The 12113-nt window shown below is 45.0% G+C and overlaps 1 protein-coding gene across 1 annotated transcript in view; it reads left to right on the plus strand.

Annotated features, from left to right (window-relative positions):
* LOC120928674 (cactin-like) overlaps positions 1 to 1468 on the plus strand; it is a 362945-nt gene extending 361477 nt beyond the window's left edge. Inside the window, exon 9 of the mRNA XM_040339676.1 lies at positions 790 to 1468. Coding sequence (XP_040195610.1) covers positions 790 to 1280 — 491 coding nt within the window. The 3' untranslated portion in view covers positions 1281 to 1468. The remainder of the gene's footprint in view (positions 1 to 789) is intronic.
* The last annotated feature ends 10645 nt before the right edge of the window (positions 1469 to 12113 follow it).

Below are 12113 nucleotides of genomic sequence, written 5' to 3' on the forward strand. Positions count from 1 at the left end.
CCTCTTCTGGGCCACACTGTTTGCTTCTGTTTACACACACAGTGGGTCTTTGCCCTGCTTCCTGTTCCCTCCTCACAGGCTGTGCTTGACAGCAGCACGAGCTGCTGCATCTGTGTCCTGTAAGGGGGGGGAGCAGTGTTGCTTCTGCTCTTGGGCACAGCGCTAGATCGGGATCAGGCAAGTATACTGGGGGGCTAGAGGGGGTACCTGGTCACTGAAAGTTTGACATCTTAATGCCTTTAGTATCACTTTAAATCACTTCTTTCTCCTGCCCAGGACTACATGTCCCATGCAGAATTGCTATTCACATTCTTGGGTTTTTAGGCACTTGCTGACCTGTGGACAGTGTACTGAGCTGTATGTGTGTTGCACTGTATTTCCTGATATGTAAACAAATAATGCATTCTGTATGCAGGCCAACTAATTGATAATGAAAATAGTTGACAGCTACTTTTATAATCTATTATGCCAATTAGTTGTTTTAGCTCTAGCTTGCATGATGATGTAATTGTCAGTCAAACCATCACAGAGCTGAAAAATGTAAAATTGTCTGGACATGAAAGGAATGCAACAATGTCTGTCATCAATAAGTTAAGTTAAACGGCAAGTTTATTTGATGCATGGGTAATTGTATTTACATATACAGTAAATTGGTAATTTTCTGGGGATAAACCGCATGATTATTGTCCGTGTTTATAGTACATGTTTTGGGACCGAGAATTTATTTATAACAGTGTTTTAGTTTCCAGTACAGAATTTTAGTAACTGTAGAAATGTTGACATTTTCAGGTGATGCTTGTGAGAGTGCTGAAGACATCTTTATTCGAAAGGCAAAAGAAGGAATGGATGGTGATGAAGCTCGATTCAGTGTGGAAATTCCAGTTACAAGCAAAGCCTATCTATGGGCAGACAAATACAGGCCTCGTAAACCTCGGTTCTTTAATCGTGTACACACTGGCTTTGAGTGGAATAAATACAACCAGACCCACTATGATTTTGACAATCCTCCTCCAAAGATTGTACAGGGCTACAAATTTAATATTTTTTATCCAGATTTGATTGATAAAAGGTCAACTCCTGAATATTTCCTTGAGGCTTGCCAAGACAATAAGGACTTTGCAATTCTAAGGTTTCATGCAGGGCCTCCTTATGAGGACATTGCATTTAAAATAGTAAATCGTGAGTGGGAGTATTCTCATCGACATGGTTTTCGCTGCCAATTTTCAAATGGTATTTTTCAGTTGTGGTTTCACTTTAAGAGATATCGATACAGAAGATAGATGTTTTGTGACCTGGGAATATATTTTGTCTGACCACACTTTATACCATAAATAAAAAGATAAAGGATCGTTAATTCCTGAAGATGTCCCCAGTGTTTTATTTAGCTGACCGAAATGTAAATGTTTTGATTTTATGTGCTGGAATACTGTTTTTATGATTTTTTTTTTCAATAAAAAGGTTGACTGTTCCTCTGGCTTGCCTTTTTCTACACGAGGCACCAAATGTTCTCTGTACGCCACATTTGATTTTTAATTTTTTTTGCTGAAAAATAACAAACATGTTATGCTTCTATGCTCTGCAAAGTGGTTTTGCACAGAGCGGCCCAGATCCCCCTCTTCTCGGGTCCCTCTTCAATGCTCCTGGCCCCACCCTCCTGTTGAGTGCCCCCACAGCAAGCAGCTGGCTATGGGGGTACCCGAGCCGTAGCTCTGTGTGTCAATTCAGAGCCGCAGCTCGAACCCCCCTCTCCTCATTGGCTCACTGACATTGACAGCAGCAGGAGCCAATAGCGATTCGCTGCCGTCTTGGCCAATGAGGGAGTTTCCCACACAGCCGAGTCTCTCGTGCAACATCACTGGATTGAGATGGGGTTCAGGTAAATATTAGGGGGGCTGCTGCACACAGAAGGCTTTTTATCTTAATGCGTAGTAGTAGTAGTATTATTAAGGATTTATATCGATAATGGTTCACACAGCGCTTGACAAAATAAAGGAAAAATTACAATACAATTCAATACAAGAGGGTAAGGAGGACCCTGCGCATGAGAGCTTACAATCTAAAGGGAGAGGCAAGTGATACAAAAGGAAATGTGTATTTGTGAAGTGTATTGCGCTAACTTATATAAACATTTTACCACAACTGATCCTGTGAACTTGTTACTCAAAAAACAAAAAGTATGTACATGTGTCTATGATTATTAGTTAATGTGCAAACAATCAACAAATAATGTGCAATAAATACAGTACGTGCCCTGTGCCAAACTATAACATATGAATTCCTCAATCCATCAAAAAAATGTGAAATAAATCCAAAAAGATCCACAGCTTGAATGTGCCCCAGGATAGCAAGAAAAATAAAAAAATATATATGTATATGTGCTAAGAAAGTCCTAAATAGATGATTTCTTGCAGTGATGCCCAGCTATGTTTCCACCTTCACCGCAAATAGTGCCTACACCGTCACCGGATAAAATGTCCACTCACCAGATGGACCCAGAAGTCTGCCTTTGGTTCATATGGATAACCACTCCCTCTCTCAGGTGTATCAGCAATCACTCCCAATGCTTTGGCTGTAGTCCCGTTCTATATCCACTCATGTAACATAAAAGACTATCATGGTGTAGTATATCAAAGAATTTATTATGATTAAAACATATAGTTATTCCACTCACATGTAAAAGTGCCTGAGAGCCGGCACTGAGCTAATCCAGCCGTAAATAGGAGTATTTGGTGTGCGAGTGTGTCCTGGTCCGCACGTGGGATGCCTCACTTTGTCGCCTGCTTTCCCAGCCTCGTTATACTCAGCTGGACATGACGAACTGGCAATGGTCCCGCAGGCCTCTATGCATTTCGCAACTTAATGCGTCGTCAGGAAGCTGCCTCATTGGTGTTCGTCAGTCTTTTTATACCTCCCTGTGCTACTTGTTATCCTATCATATGCTTCGTACAACAGGAAGCACCACATCAGCCATTTTGACTACTGGAAATTCCCTGACTACTGGAACTTCCGGCCTGAAGTCCAAACTCCATTTTATTGGAAGTGAACTGGTTGCCATTTTAGTTACTGGCTATTATTCGCTGCCGCTGGTGCAAACCTGCTGACAACATTTTATTTTATTTTATACATAGCTACCCCTCCCCCGCTTTGGTTCCATATTCACATTATACTTTAGAAGACTGCACTCCCCATTCCTGGAAGTAATACAACCTCTATTTTAACAACTGGTGGGTGTGTATTGCCCCAAGTGCAAACCTGCTGGCAACCCCCCATTGTTTTTATGGAGACTTAACACAATCATTATAATGCATTAGCCCCCTCAGTTATCCTTAAGCGTGTACCGAGTTACCCCTTTGTACAGCTGGATCGCTCTCACAATTAATTGTTAAAAAACTATTAAAAAAACACTATTAAAAACATTGTAAAACATATAAGTTTGGCCCTAAGGTATTCAAAACTATTTGGATAACCACTCCCTCTCTCAGGTGTGTCAGCAATCACTCCCAATGCTTTGGCTGTAATCTCATTCAGATGGACCCAGAAATCTATTAAAAACATTGTCATGGTGTCTCACCCCACTCTTATTTATCCATAACGTTTTCTAGGTTCTTAAAGGTTCTTTCATTTCTGGCCAATCGCAGGCTGGATTTGGGGGGAACTTTTTTTTTTATTTTTTTTTTATTTTTTTTTGAGAATTTTGACGCCACAGCAGTGAACTTGGAGTAGAGGTTTAAGAACCTTGCTATCCTGGGGCACATTCAAGCTGTGGATCTTTTTGGATTTATTTCACATTTTTTTGATGGATTGAGGAATTCATATGTTATAGTTTGGCACAGGGCACTGTACTGGTATTTATTGCACATTATTTGTTGATTGTTTGCACATTAACTAATAATCATAGACACATGTACATACTTTTTGTTTTTTGAGTAACAAGTTCACAGGATCAGTTGTGGTAAAATGTTTATATAAGTTAGCGCAATACACTTCACAAATACACATTTCCTTTTGTATCACTTGCCTCTCCCTTTAGATCAGTGGTCTCTAATGTCATTTTACACTATTTTCACTGCCATATTCTTCCCTCTAATTAGAACCCCCAAACATTATATATATTTTTTATCCTACACACCTAGAGAATAAAATAGAGATCGTTGCAATACTTTCTGTTACGCCGTATTTGCGCAGCGGTCTTACAAGCGCACTTTTTTGGGAAAAAATTACACTTTTTTTAATTAAAAAATAAGACAACAGTAAAGTTAGCCCCATTTTTTTTAATATTATGAAAGATAATGTTACGCCGAGTAAATTCATACCCAACATGTCACGCTTCAAAATTGTGTCCACTTGTGGAATGCCGACAAACTTTTTTACCCTTAATTTACCCTTATCTTCATAGGCGACGTTTAAAAAAATCTACAGGTTGCATGTTTTAAGTTACAGAGGAGCTAGAATTATTGCTTTCACTCTACCAATCGCGGCGATACCTCACATGTGTGGTTTGAACACCGTTTACATATGCGGGCGCTGCTCACGTATGTGTTCGCTTCTGCGCGCAAGCTCGTCGGGACAGGGTGCGTTTTCTGGCTCCTAACTGTTTTAGCTGGCTCCTAGATTCCAAGCAAATTTGTCAAACCCTGACTTACACCAGTGCTGGTGGTAATAATGCGCTCGCTGACACCAGTGCTGGTGGTAATAATGCGCTCGCTGATACCAGTACTATTGTTTTTGAAGTTTGAAAGTTTGCATGCGGCCCCCCCATGGGATATGAAAACTTGTCTTGTGGCCCTCAGGTAATTTGAGTTTGAGACCCCTGCTTTAGATTGTAAGCTCTCATGCGCAGGGTCCTCCTTACCCTCTTGTATTGAATTGTATTGTAATTTTTCCTTTATTTTGTCAAGCGCTGTGTGAACCATTATCGATATAAATCCTTAATAATACTACTACTACTACTACGCATTAAGATAAAAAGCCAACTTCTAATCTAAATCTAAATCCAACCTTTTGAGGTTGCACTTTTTATTGCAGCAAGACTTAATTAGAATATTGATATTATTATTGATATTATCTTGGCGCAGGTAACACAATTTTTTCTAATACAAAAGGAAATGGCTTTCCTAATGAGAAACAGAGTAGTCGATTCAGTAGCTGGGTGGATTGAGGTAGGGAGTTCAAGATGAAAGGAGTGGCCCTGGAGACGAGCATGAAGGAGGCGACAAATAAACAGGTCGTCTACAGAGCAGGAGGTCTTGAGAGAAGCGAAGATGGGTTGGGAGATATTTGGGGCTGAGGCTGGTGATATACAGTGGCTTGTGCAGAGCTGTGGATGTCTTTTGTATGTTTTAGATGGTATTTTAAATTGTGTGCATTGGGCGAGGAGGAATTGCCAAACAATGGAGGGTTGGCAGACACTGAGCAGTTGCATAGGTGACGGCAGCATTCATGAAAGACTGAAGGGATGATAGCCTGCATAAAGGTAGGCAAGAAGGGATTTGCAATGGTTAAAGCAAGACATAATGTCATGGTCAGCGGTCAGGCTCTGAGACCAGTTTCCGGATGATGCAGGCTCACCCAAAGTGTGGGGTCTAAAGACTAACTGGTGTTCACCAGAGCTCCTGATGGTAGAGATGGGTTTTCTGCCCGTTAGTACCATGTCGTGGTCCTCAGGATCACCCCACCAGGAGGTGAGGAAGCTGGGGTCTGGTAGCAGATATAGTAGCTGTTGCCATATGGTTTTTGGGTAATCTAAATTAAATCGAGATATGTGTGTGTGTATGTATGTATGTATATATATATATATATATATATATATATGGCTGTATCTGTGTCATATATATATATATATATATATATATATATATATATATATAATATATTGTAATTATGAATATATTTCTCTTAGTAGTGGCTGAAGACATTTCATTCAGCGGGGGGGGCCCTGGGGGCAGCTGGTGAAAAACCATGAGACTTTACAATCCATTTAGCCCAGGAATTTCGTGGGAGGAGCAAAGCGTTCAAAGTTTATGAGAAACAGGACATGGTTGTCTAAGCAATCAGGCAGGGAGCTGACCAGCATCTCTGGTGGCTCAAAGAGAAGAGTTGCTGTCACAGAAAACAGCAGATTTCCCAGGACCAGGCCCAGGGCTGTCTTAATGAGAGGGCAAACCTGGGCACTGCCCAGGGGCCCCAGCTGCATGGGGGGGGGGTCCCTGCACTTTTCCCAAACCAGCTGGACCTTGAGCCCATGCTGCCCCGAAATGAGAGTGATGGATTCAGAGGGGAGGCAGGCTGGCAGCGATGCGCCGTGCTGTGCAGAACAAAACCTATTATTTCACAACCAGCAAGGAGGGGTGGGGGCGGGGCCAGAGCGTCGGTGATGCTCTATTCCCACCCCATGCAACTTGAATGCTTGGGACTCTAAGGCTGCGGGGTAGGAGCTAGAGTGGGAGCTGCTGAGTCGGCAGCACTGAGAGCCCACCTGCAGAAGTGGCATTGTGGATGGTGTCATGGTGAGACCAGCTGTCCAGCAGTGTTTGCACTGAAAGGCTTGGAATGCCCGGAGGGATGCTCCCTCCTCCGCCACTCCTTTACATGAACTGTATCTCCACTGAAAAAGGGGCTACTACATGGCTGGAATAATGGTGCTGGGGAATATCAAGGGTGTATGGGGGAAAACAATGCTGAGGGGGTATAGGGGGTAGCTTGGGTGGCTATAATGCTAGAGGTATCAGGGGAACAGAGAGGCCACAGTGTAGGGGGTATCAGGGATGTAGTGGGGCCACAATAAAAGGGGTATCTTATAGTATATGGTCACAGTGCTGGGGGGAATATCTAGGGCAGTGATATGCAATTAGCGGACCTCCAGCTGTTGCAAAACTACAAGTCCCATCATGCCTCTGGGTGCCATTCTTGTGGCTGTCTTGCTATGCCTCATGGGATTTGTAGTTCTGCAACAGCTGGAGGTCTGCTAATTGCATATCCCTGATCTAGGGTGTAGAGGGGTCAGAGTGCTGGGGGGATATCTGGGATGTAGAGGGGTCAGAGTGCTGGAGGAGATCTAGGGTGTAGAGTGGTCAGAGTGCTGGGGGGATATCTGGTGTGTAGAGGGGTCAGAGTGCTGGCTCCTACCAACTTGATGTCTGTTTACCTGCACTGTCTCCATTGTATGGGGCCCCAGAGCATTACTTTGCCCAGGGGCCCATGATGCTATTAAGATGGCCCTGACCAGGCCCTGACAGTACTCCCCTCCTAAGATTGTGAGGTGATGGAATTCTCTAATCTAGGGGCATTAATGTTCTCCTTGGGCTCCCAAGGTGCAAGAATTATTTCACAAAAAATTATTTTCATGAAACTGGTTGAGTAGCAATACGTGGAAAATACTGAATCTTCATACTGTTGGAAGTTTGAAGCGAAAGCTGCCTGGGTTGATCTGAGCAGAAATCTGGAAAGATTTCACACAATTTTTTTGCCCAATTTAGCAGACTGACTATAAGCCTTCAAAATTTAGGTAGATAACTAAACTTTGTCACCCACGTGAAAGTTGGAAGTGATCTGCTTTGTCTGTCGGCAACATTACTGAGCCTCCTTCAAAGTATCAATCAATTGATCAACTCCTGAATCTCCTGTGATGTAGTTAATCTGTTGGTAACAGCAGACATTGGATTTGAGATAGGAAGATCGGCAATAAAAACAGGATAATACCCAGTGTTTTAGAAAAAAGGGAGAAGTGGAGCTATGGTTAGAATTGTTTTAAGCAAACTCTGCTGTAAGGAGATAGTCCATCCAGCCATCCTGAAGATAACTGACAAAACATTGAAGGTACTGCTCCAAAGTTTGATTGGTCCTCTGATTCTGACCATTAGAGGATGAAAAGCAGAGGACTGATTAAATGTTACACCTAAAGCTGAGCAAAAGCTTTTCTAATTTTTTTAAGTAAACTGTACTCCTATGTCAGATATCACATTATCAGGGATTCCATGTCTCCCAGTGTCATTCATATATAGAGCTTAACCACTTAAGGACCGCCGCATGTACATATACGTCGGCAGAATGGCACGGACAGGCACATCAACATACCTGTACGTGCCTGCCTTTCCGTGGGTCAGGGGTCTGATCGGGACCCCCCCCCCCCCCCCGGGTACATGCAATGGTCCATTAGCCTCTGGGAGCGATCCAGGATGAGGGGGCGGCTATTCGTTTCTGGCCACCCCCTCGCGATCGCTCCCAGCGAATCACCTGCCGCCTCTGCCTGTGTAATGTAAACACAGGCAGAGGAAGTGATGTAATCTCTCCTCCTGGCGGTCTTTTCGTCCAGCGAGAGGCGAGAAGACATCACAAGTGAGTTGCACCAAACAGCATACTAACACACAGTACACATAGGCACACAAACCCCCCCCAGTCACCCCCCCCAGCCCCCGTGTCACTGATTACAGTGATCATTTATTTACTGATCACTGCATTTAGTGTCATTTGTGACAGTAAAAAGGGCAGTTAGTCTTGGGTCCAGGGTAGCCCCCTACCCCCCTAATAAAAGTTTAACCCCTTGATCGCCCCCCCCCCCCAGTTAACCCTTTCACCCCCTATCACCAGTGTCACTAAGCTTTTTCCGGATCACTGTATTAGTGTCGCTGGTGCCACTAGGTAGCCAGTTATTTTTTGAGGTTCGCCGCCAGGTTTTTATAGCGTTAGGTACCCCCATATATTGCTTAATAAAGGTTTTAACCCCCTGATTGCCCCCTAGTTAACCCTTTCACCAGTGATCACTGTATAAGTGTTACGGTTGACGCTGGTTAGTTAGTTTGCTGTTTATAGCATCAGGGCACCCGCCGTATTTAACCCAATAAAGGTTTTAACCCCCTGATCGCCCGGCCGGTGATATCAATAAAATGTTAGCGTCAGTCAGGGTCTGCGTCGCCCCAGGCAGCGTTAGGTTAGTGCCAGTAATGCTTACACCCACGCGCAAAGCATACACCCCCCTTAGTGGTATAGTATCTGAACAGATCAATATCTGATCAGATCTATACTAGCGTACCCAGCAGTTTAGGGTACCCAAAAACGCATTGTTAGCGAAATCAGCCCAGATACCCGCTAGCACCTGCGTTTTCCCCCTCCGCCCAGCCCACCCAAGTGCAGTATCGATCGATCACTGTCTCTTACAAAACACAACACACATAATTGCAGCGTTCGCAGAGACAGGCCTGATCCCTGCGATCGCTAACAGTTTTTTTTTTTTTTTTTTTTAGAAGCGTTTTCTACATTTGCTGACAGGTCAGGTGCTTTTTTACCTGTAAATCATTACTAGTGTACCACTAAATTTAGAGCCCAAAATGGCAAAGCGAATGTACACTAGTGAAGAGGCCTACACGTTTCTGAGCCTGACAGATAGTTAAGAGGAGGTCACACATCTGTCAGATTCTGGCTCAGAATACGATCCTGTAGACCAGTGGTCCCCAACCTTTTTGCCACCGGGGACCGGCGTTGTTAAAGAAAATTGTGCTAAGGCCCGGGGGGGGGGGGGGTGTATGTGACTTTTCGCAGGCAATTTATCGGGGTAATGGCTGGTGTTAGCGCTTCAATCATCCCGGCACAATGATTGATATGGTGTCAGGATGATTAAAGCGCATTATTTCTATTATTAAATTGTAATATACAATGAAATAGTTCAACTCACCATAATGCAGAATGTGTCAGAGTGTCACTCGCCACATCACCTGCCACCCGATACGGATTGTCACTTGCCACATCGCCTGACTTCATATGCAGCTTGTCACTTGCCATGTTGCCTGCCACCAGATGCATTTTGCCACGTCGCCTGCCACCAGATGCATTTTGCCACTTGTCACGTTGCCTGCCACCAGATGCGGAGGGTCACTTGCCAAGCTGCCTGTCACCAGATGCATTTTGTCCCTTGCTACATCGCCTGCCACCAGATTCAGATTGTCACTTGCCGCGTCACCTGTCATCAGATGCAGCTTGTCATTTGCCACCAGATGTGGATTGTCACTGCAGTGGTGGCAGCACAGGTGTTCGCATTCGGTCAGATGCAAGCCTGGGGTAGCGGGTAGTGACTAGTGAGGGAGAGCAGCGGTAATGGGGGGGGGGGTGCTTTGCAGTGTTAATGGGACATCTAGGAAACAATTGTTTTGTGTGTGTCCTTGTGGTAAAGGATGTTTTACATTTACAGTAAAACATCTCACCCCACATAGTGTGAATTCAGCCTTATAGGTGTATGCCCAAGGGAGGCATTTTTAAAAGCTTTGCCAGTGTGTAATCACTTGAAGGTAGCATCCTACAATCCAGCCTGTGTCTTGTACTTGCCTGTAAAGTCAGTTCTTTGTCTTCCTCTGGATCAAGCACAGGTGTAGGGTTGTGTGCATACAAAGTCTTTTTTTTCCAGCATTATAGCAGCCCCGCTGTGAGCGTGTTGTTTTTTTTTTCCAGCATTATAGCAGCCCGCTGTGAGCGGGGAAGAGCGGCAATGCAGGCGGGCGGTGAGAGATGATCTCTTCTCGCTCGCCTCAGTATAGGGGCCCCACTGTGAGCACGGCACAGCAGTGATGTGGGCGGGCGGGTGATGGGAGATGATGTCATCTCTCTTCTCGCTCGCCTCAGTATAGGGTCCGCGCTGTGAGCATGACACAGCAGTGATGCGGATGGGAGATGATGTCATCTCTCTGCGATGCAGTGTGTGGGCGGATTATTTAAAGTTCCTCCTCGGGCGGCCCGGTACCATTTGATCCACGGACCGGTACCGGTCCGCGGCCCAGGGGTTGGGGAACACTGCTGTAGACAGCGGCTCCATGCCAGATAGCTCTTACGACGAAGTTGTGGTCCCTGCTAAGGCCAGGCGTACCCGACCCCGTTCTGATGTTGTTGAGGAGCAAGAACTGCAGGGCCCTTGTATGGAGCAGAGAGCCAGTACTAGCGCCGCTATTTCTGGTGAACTGGCAAGCACCAGCGGCCTAGTATACCCTGGTTGTTCATCCAGCACTGCAGTATCATGTGGTGGTGAGTCCCATAAGTGCAGTTCAACCTGGCGAGGTGGCAAGCACAAGTAGTTTCCCGCTGCCACCAAGAAGAAGAAGACAAAGACAGGCCCGTCGTGCCCATAGTGCCCTTCCTGCAGAATTCGCCTATCCTGATTGGGTCCCCACTACTTCTGCAGAACCCGTACTTCCCCCATTCACTGGCCAACCCAGTATTCAGGTGGAAACAGCTGATTTTACATCATTTGATTTTTATTCACTGTTTTTCACGGAAGATCTCTATAGATCTATTGTGGACCAGAGTAATTTATATGCTGGTACTTACAACGTCGCTAATCCCCAGTCCGTCCTTGCCAGAGAATGGAAACCACTTACGGTTTCCGAATTTAAAACCTTTCTGGGCCTATGCCTCAACATGGGCATACATTTCCGATGGACTTATTGGTCCATATGCCCATATTCTCTGCTTCCATGGCCAGGAAACGATACGAGGCGATCCTGCGGTTCTTGCATTTCAATGGCAATGAACTTTGTCGTCCACGTAGAGACCCTGAATACGACCGTCTCTACAAAATTCTGCCCCTCATAAACCACTTCAACAAACGTTTTGCAGCCTTGTATAATCCCCATCAAGTTGTCTGTGTTGATGAGTCCCTAATTAAATTTTCTGCCCGCTTGTCTTTCAAGCAGTACCTTCCCAGCAAGTGTGCCAGATACGGGGTCAAGCTCTATAAGCTCTGTGACAGGGCAACAGGCTATACATGGAGCTTTATGGTTTATGAGGGCAAAGAGTCAGGTAGAGCCGGAGGGCTGCCCAGATTACATAGGGAGCGCTTGCAAGATTGTGTGGGACTTGGTGTCACCCTTATTCGGAAAGGGGTACCACTTGTATGTGGAAAATTATTACACCAGCGTGCCACTTTTTAGTCACTTGTTTGATCATCAGATTGGAGCATGTGGCACAGTGCGACCTAATGGCCGGGTCTTTCCACAGCGTCTTGTAGATTCCCGTCTTAGGCTGGGGGCGAGAGCCTGCTACAGGTGTAATAATTTGCTCGCTGTGAAGTGGCGGGACAATAAGAATGTTTTCGTTCTTACCACCCTTCACGCAGACACGACAGTACAAATTCG

The sequence above is a fragment of the Rana temporaria genome, chromosome 1 (genome assembly GCF_905171775.1).
Source record: "Rana temporaria chromosome 1, aRanTem1.1, whole genome shotgun sequence".
Taxonomy (NCBI): Eukaryota; Metazoa; Chordata; class Amphibia; order Anura; family Ranidae; genus Rana; species Rana temporaria.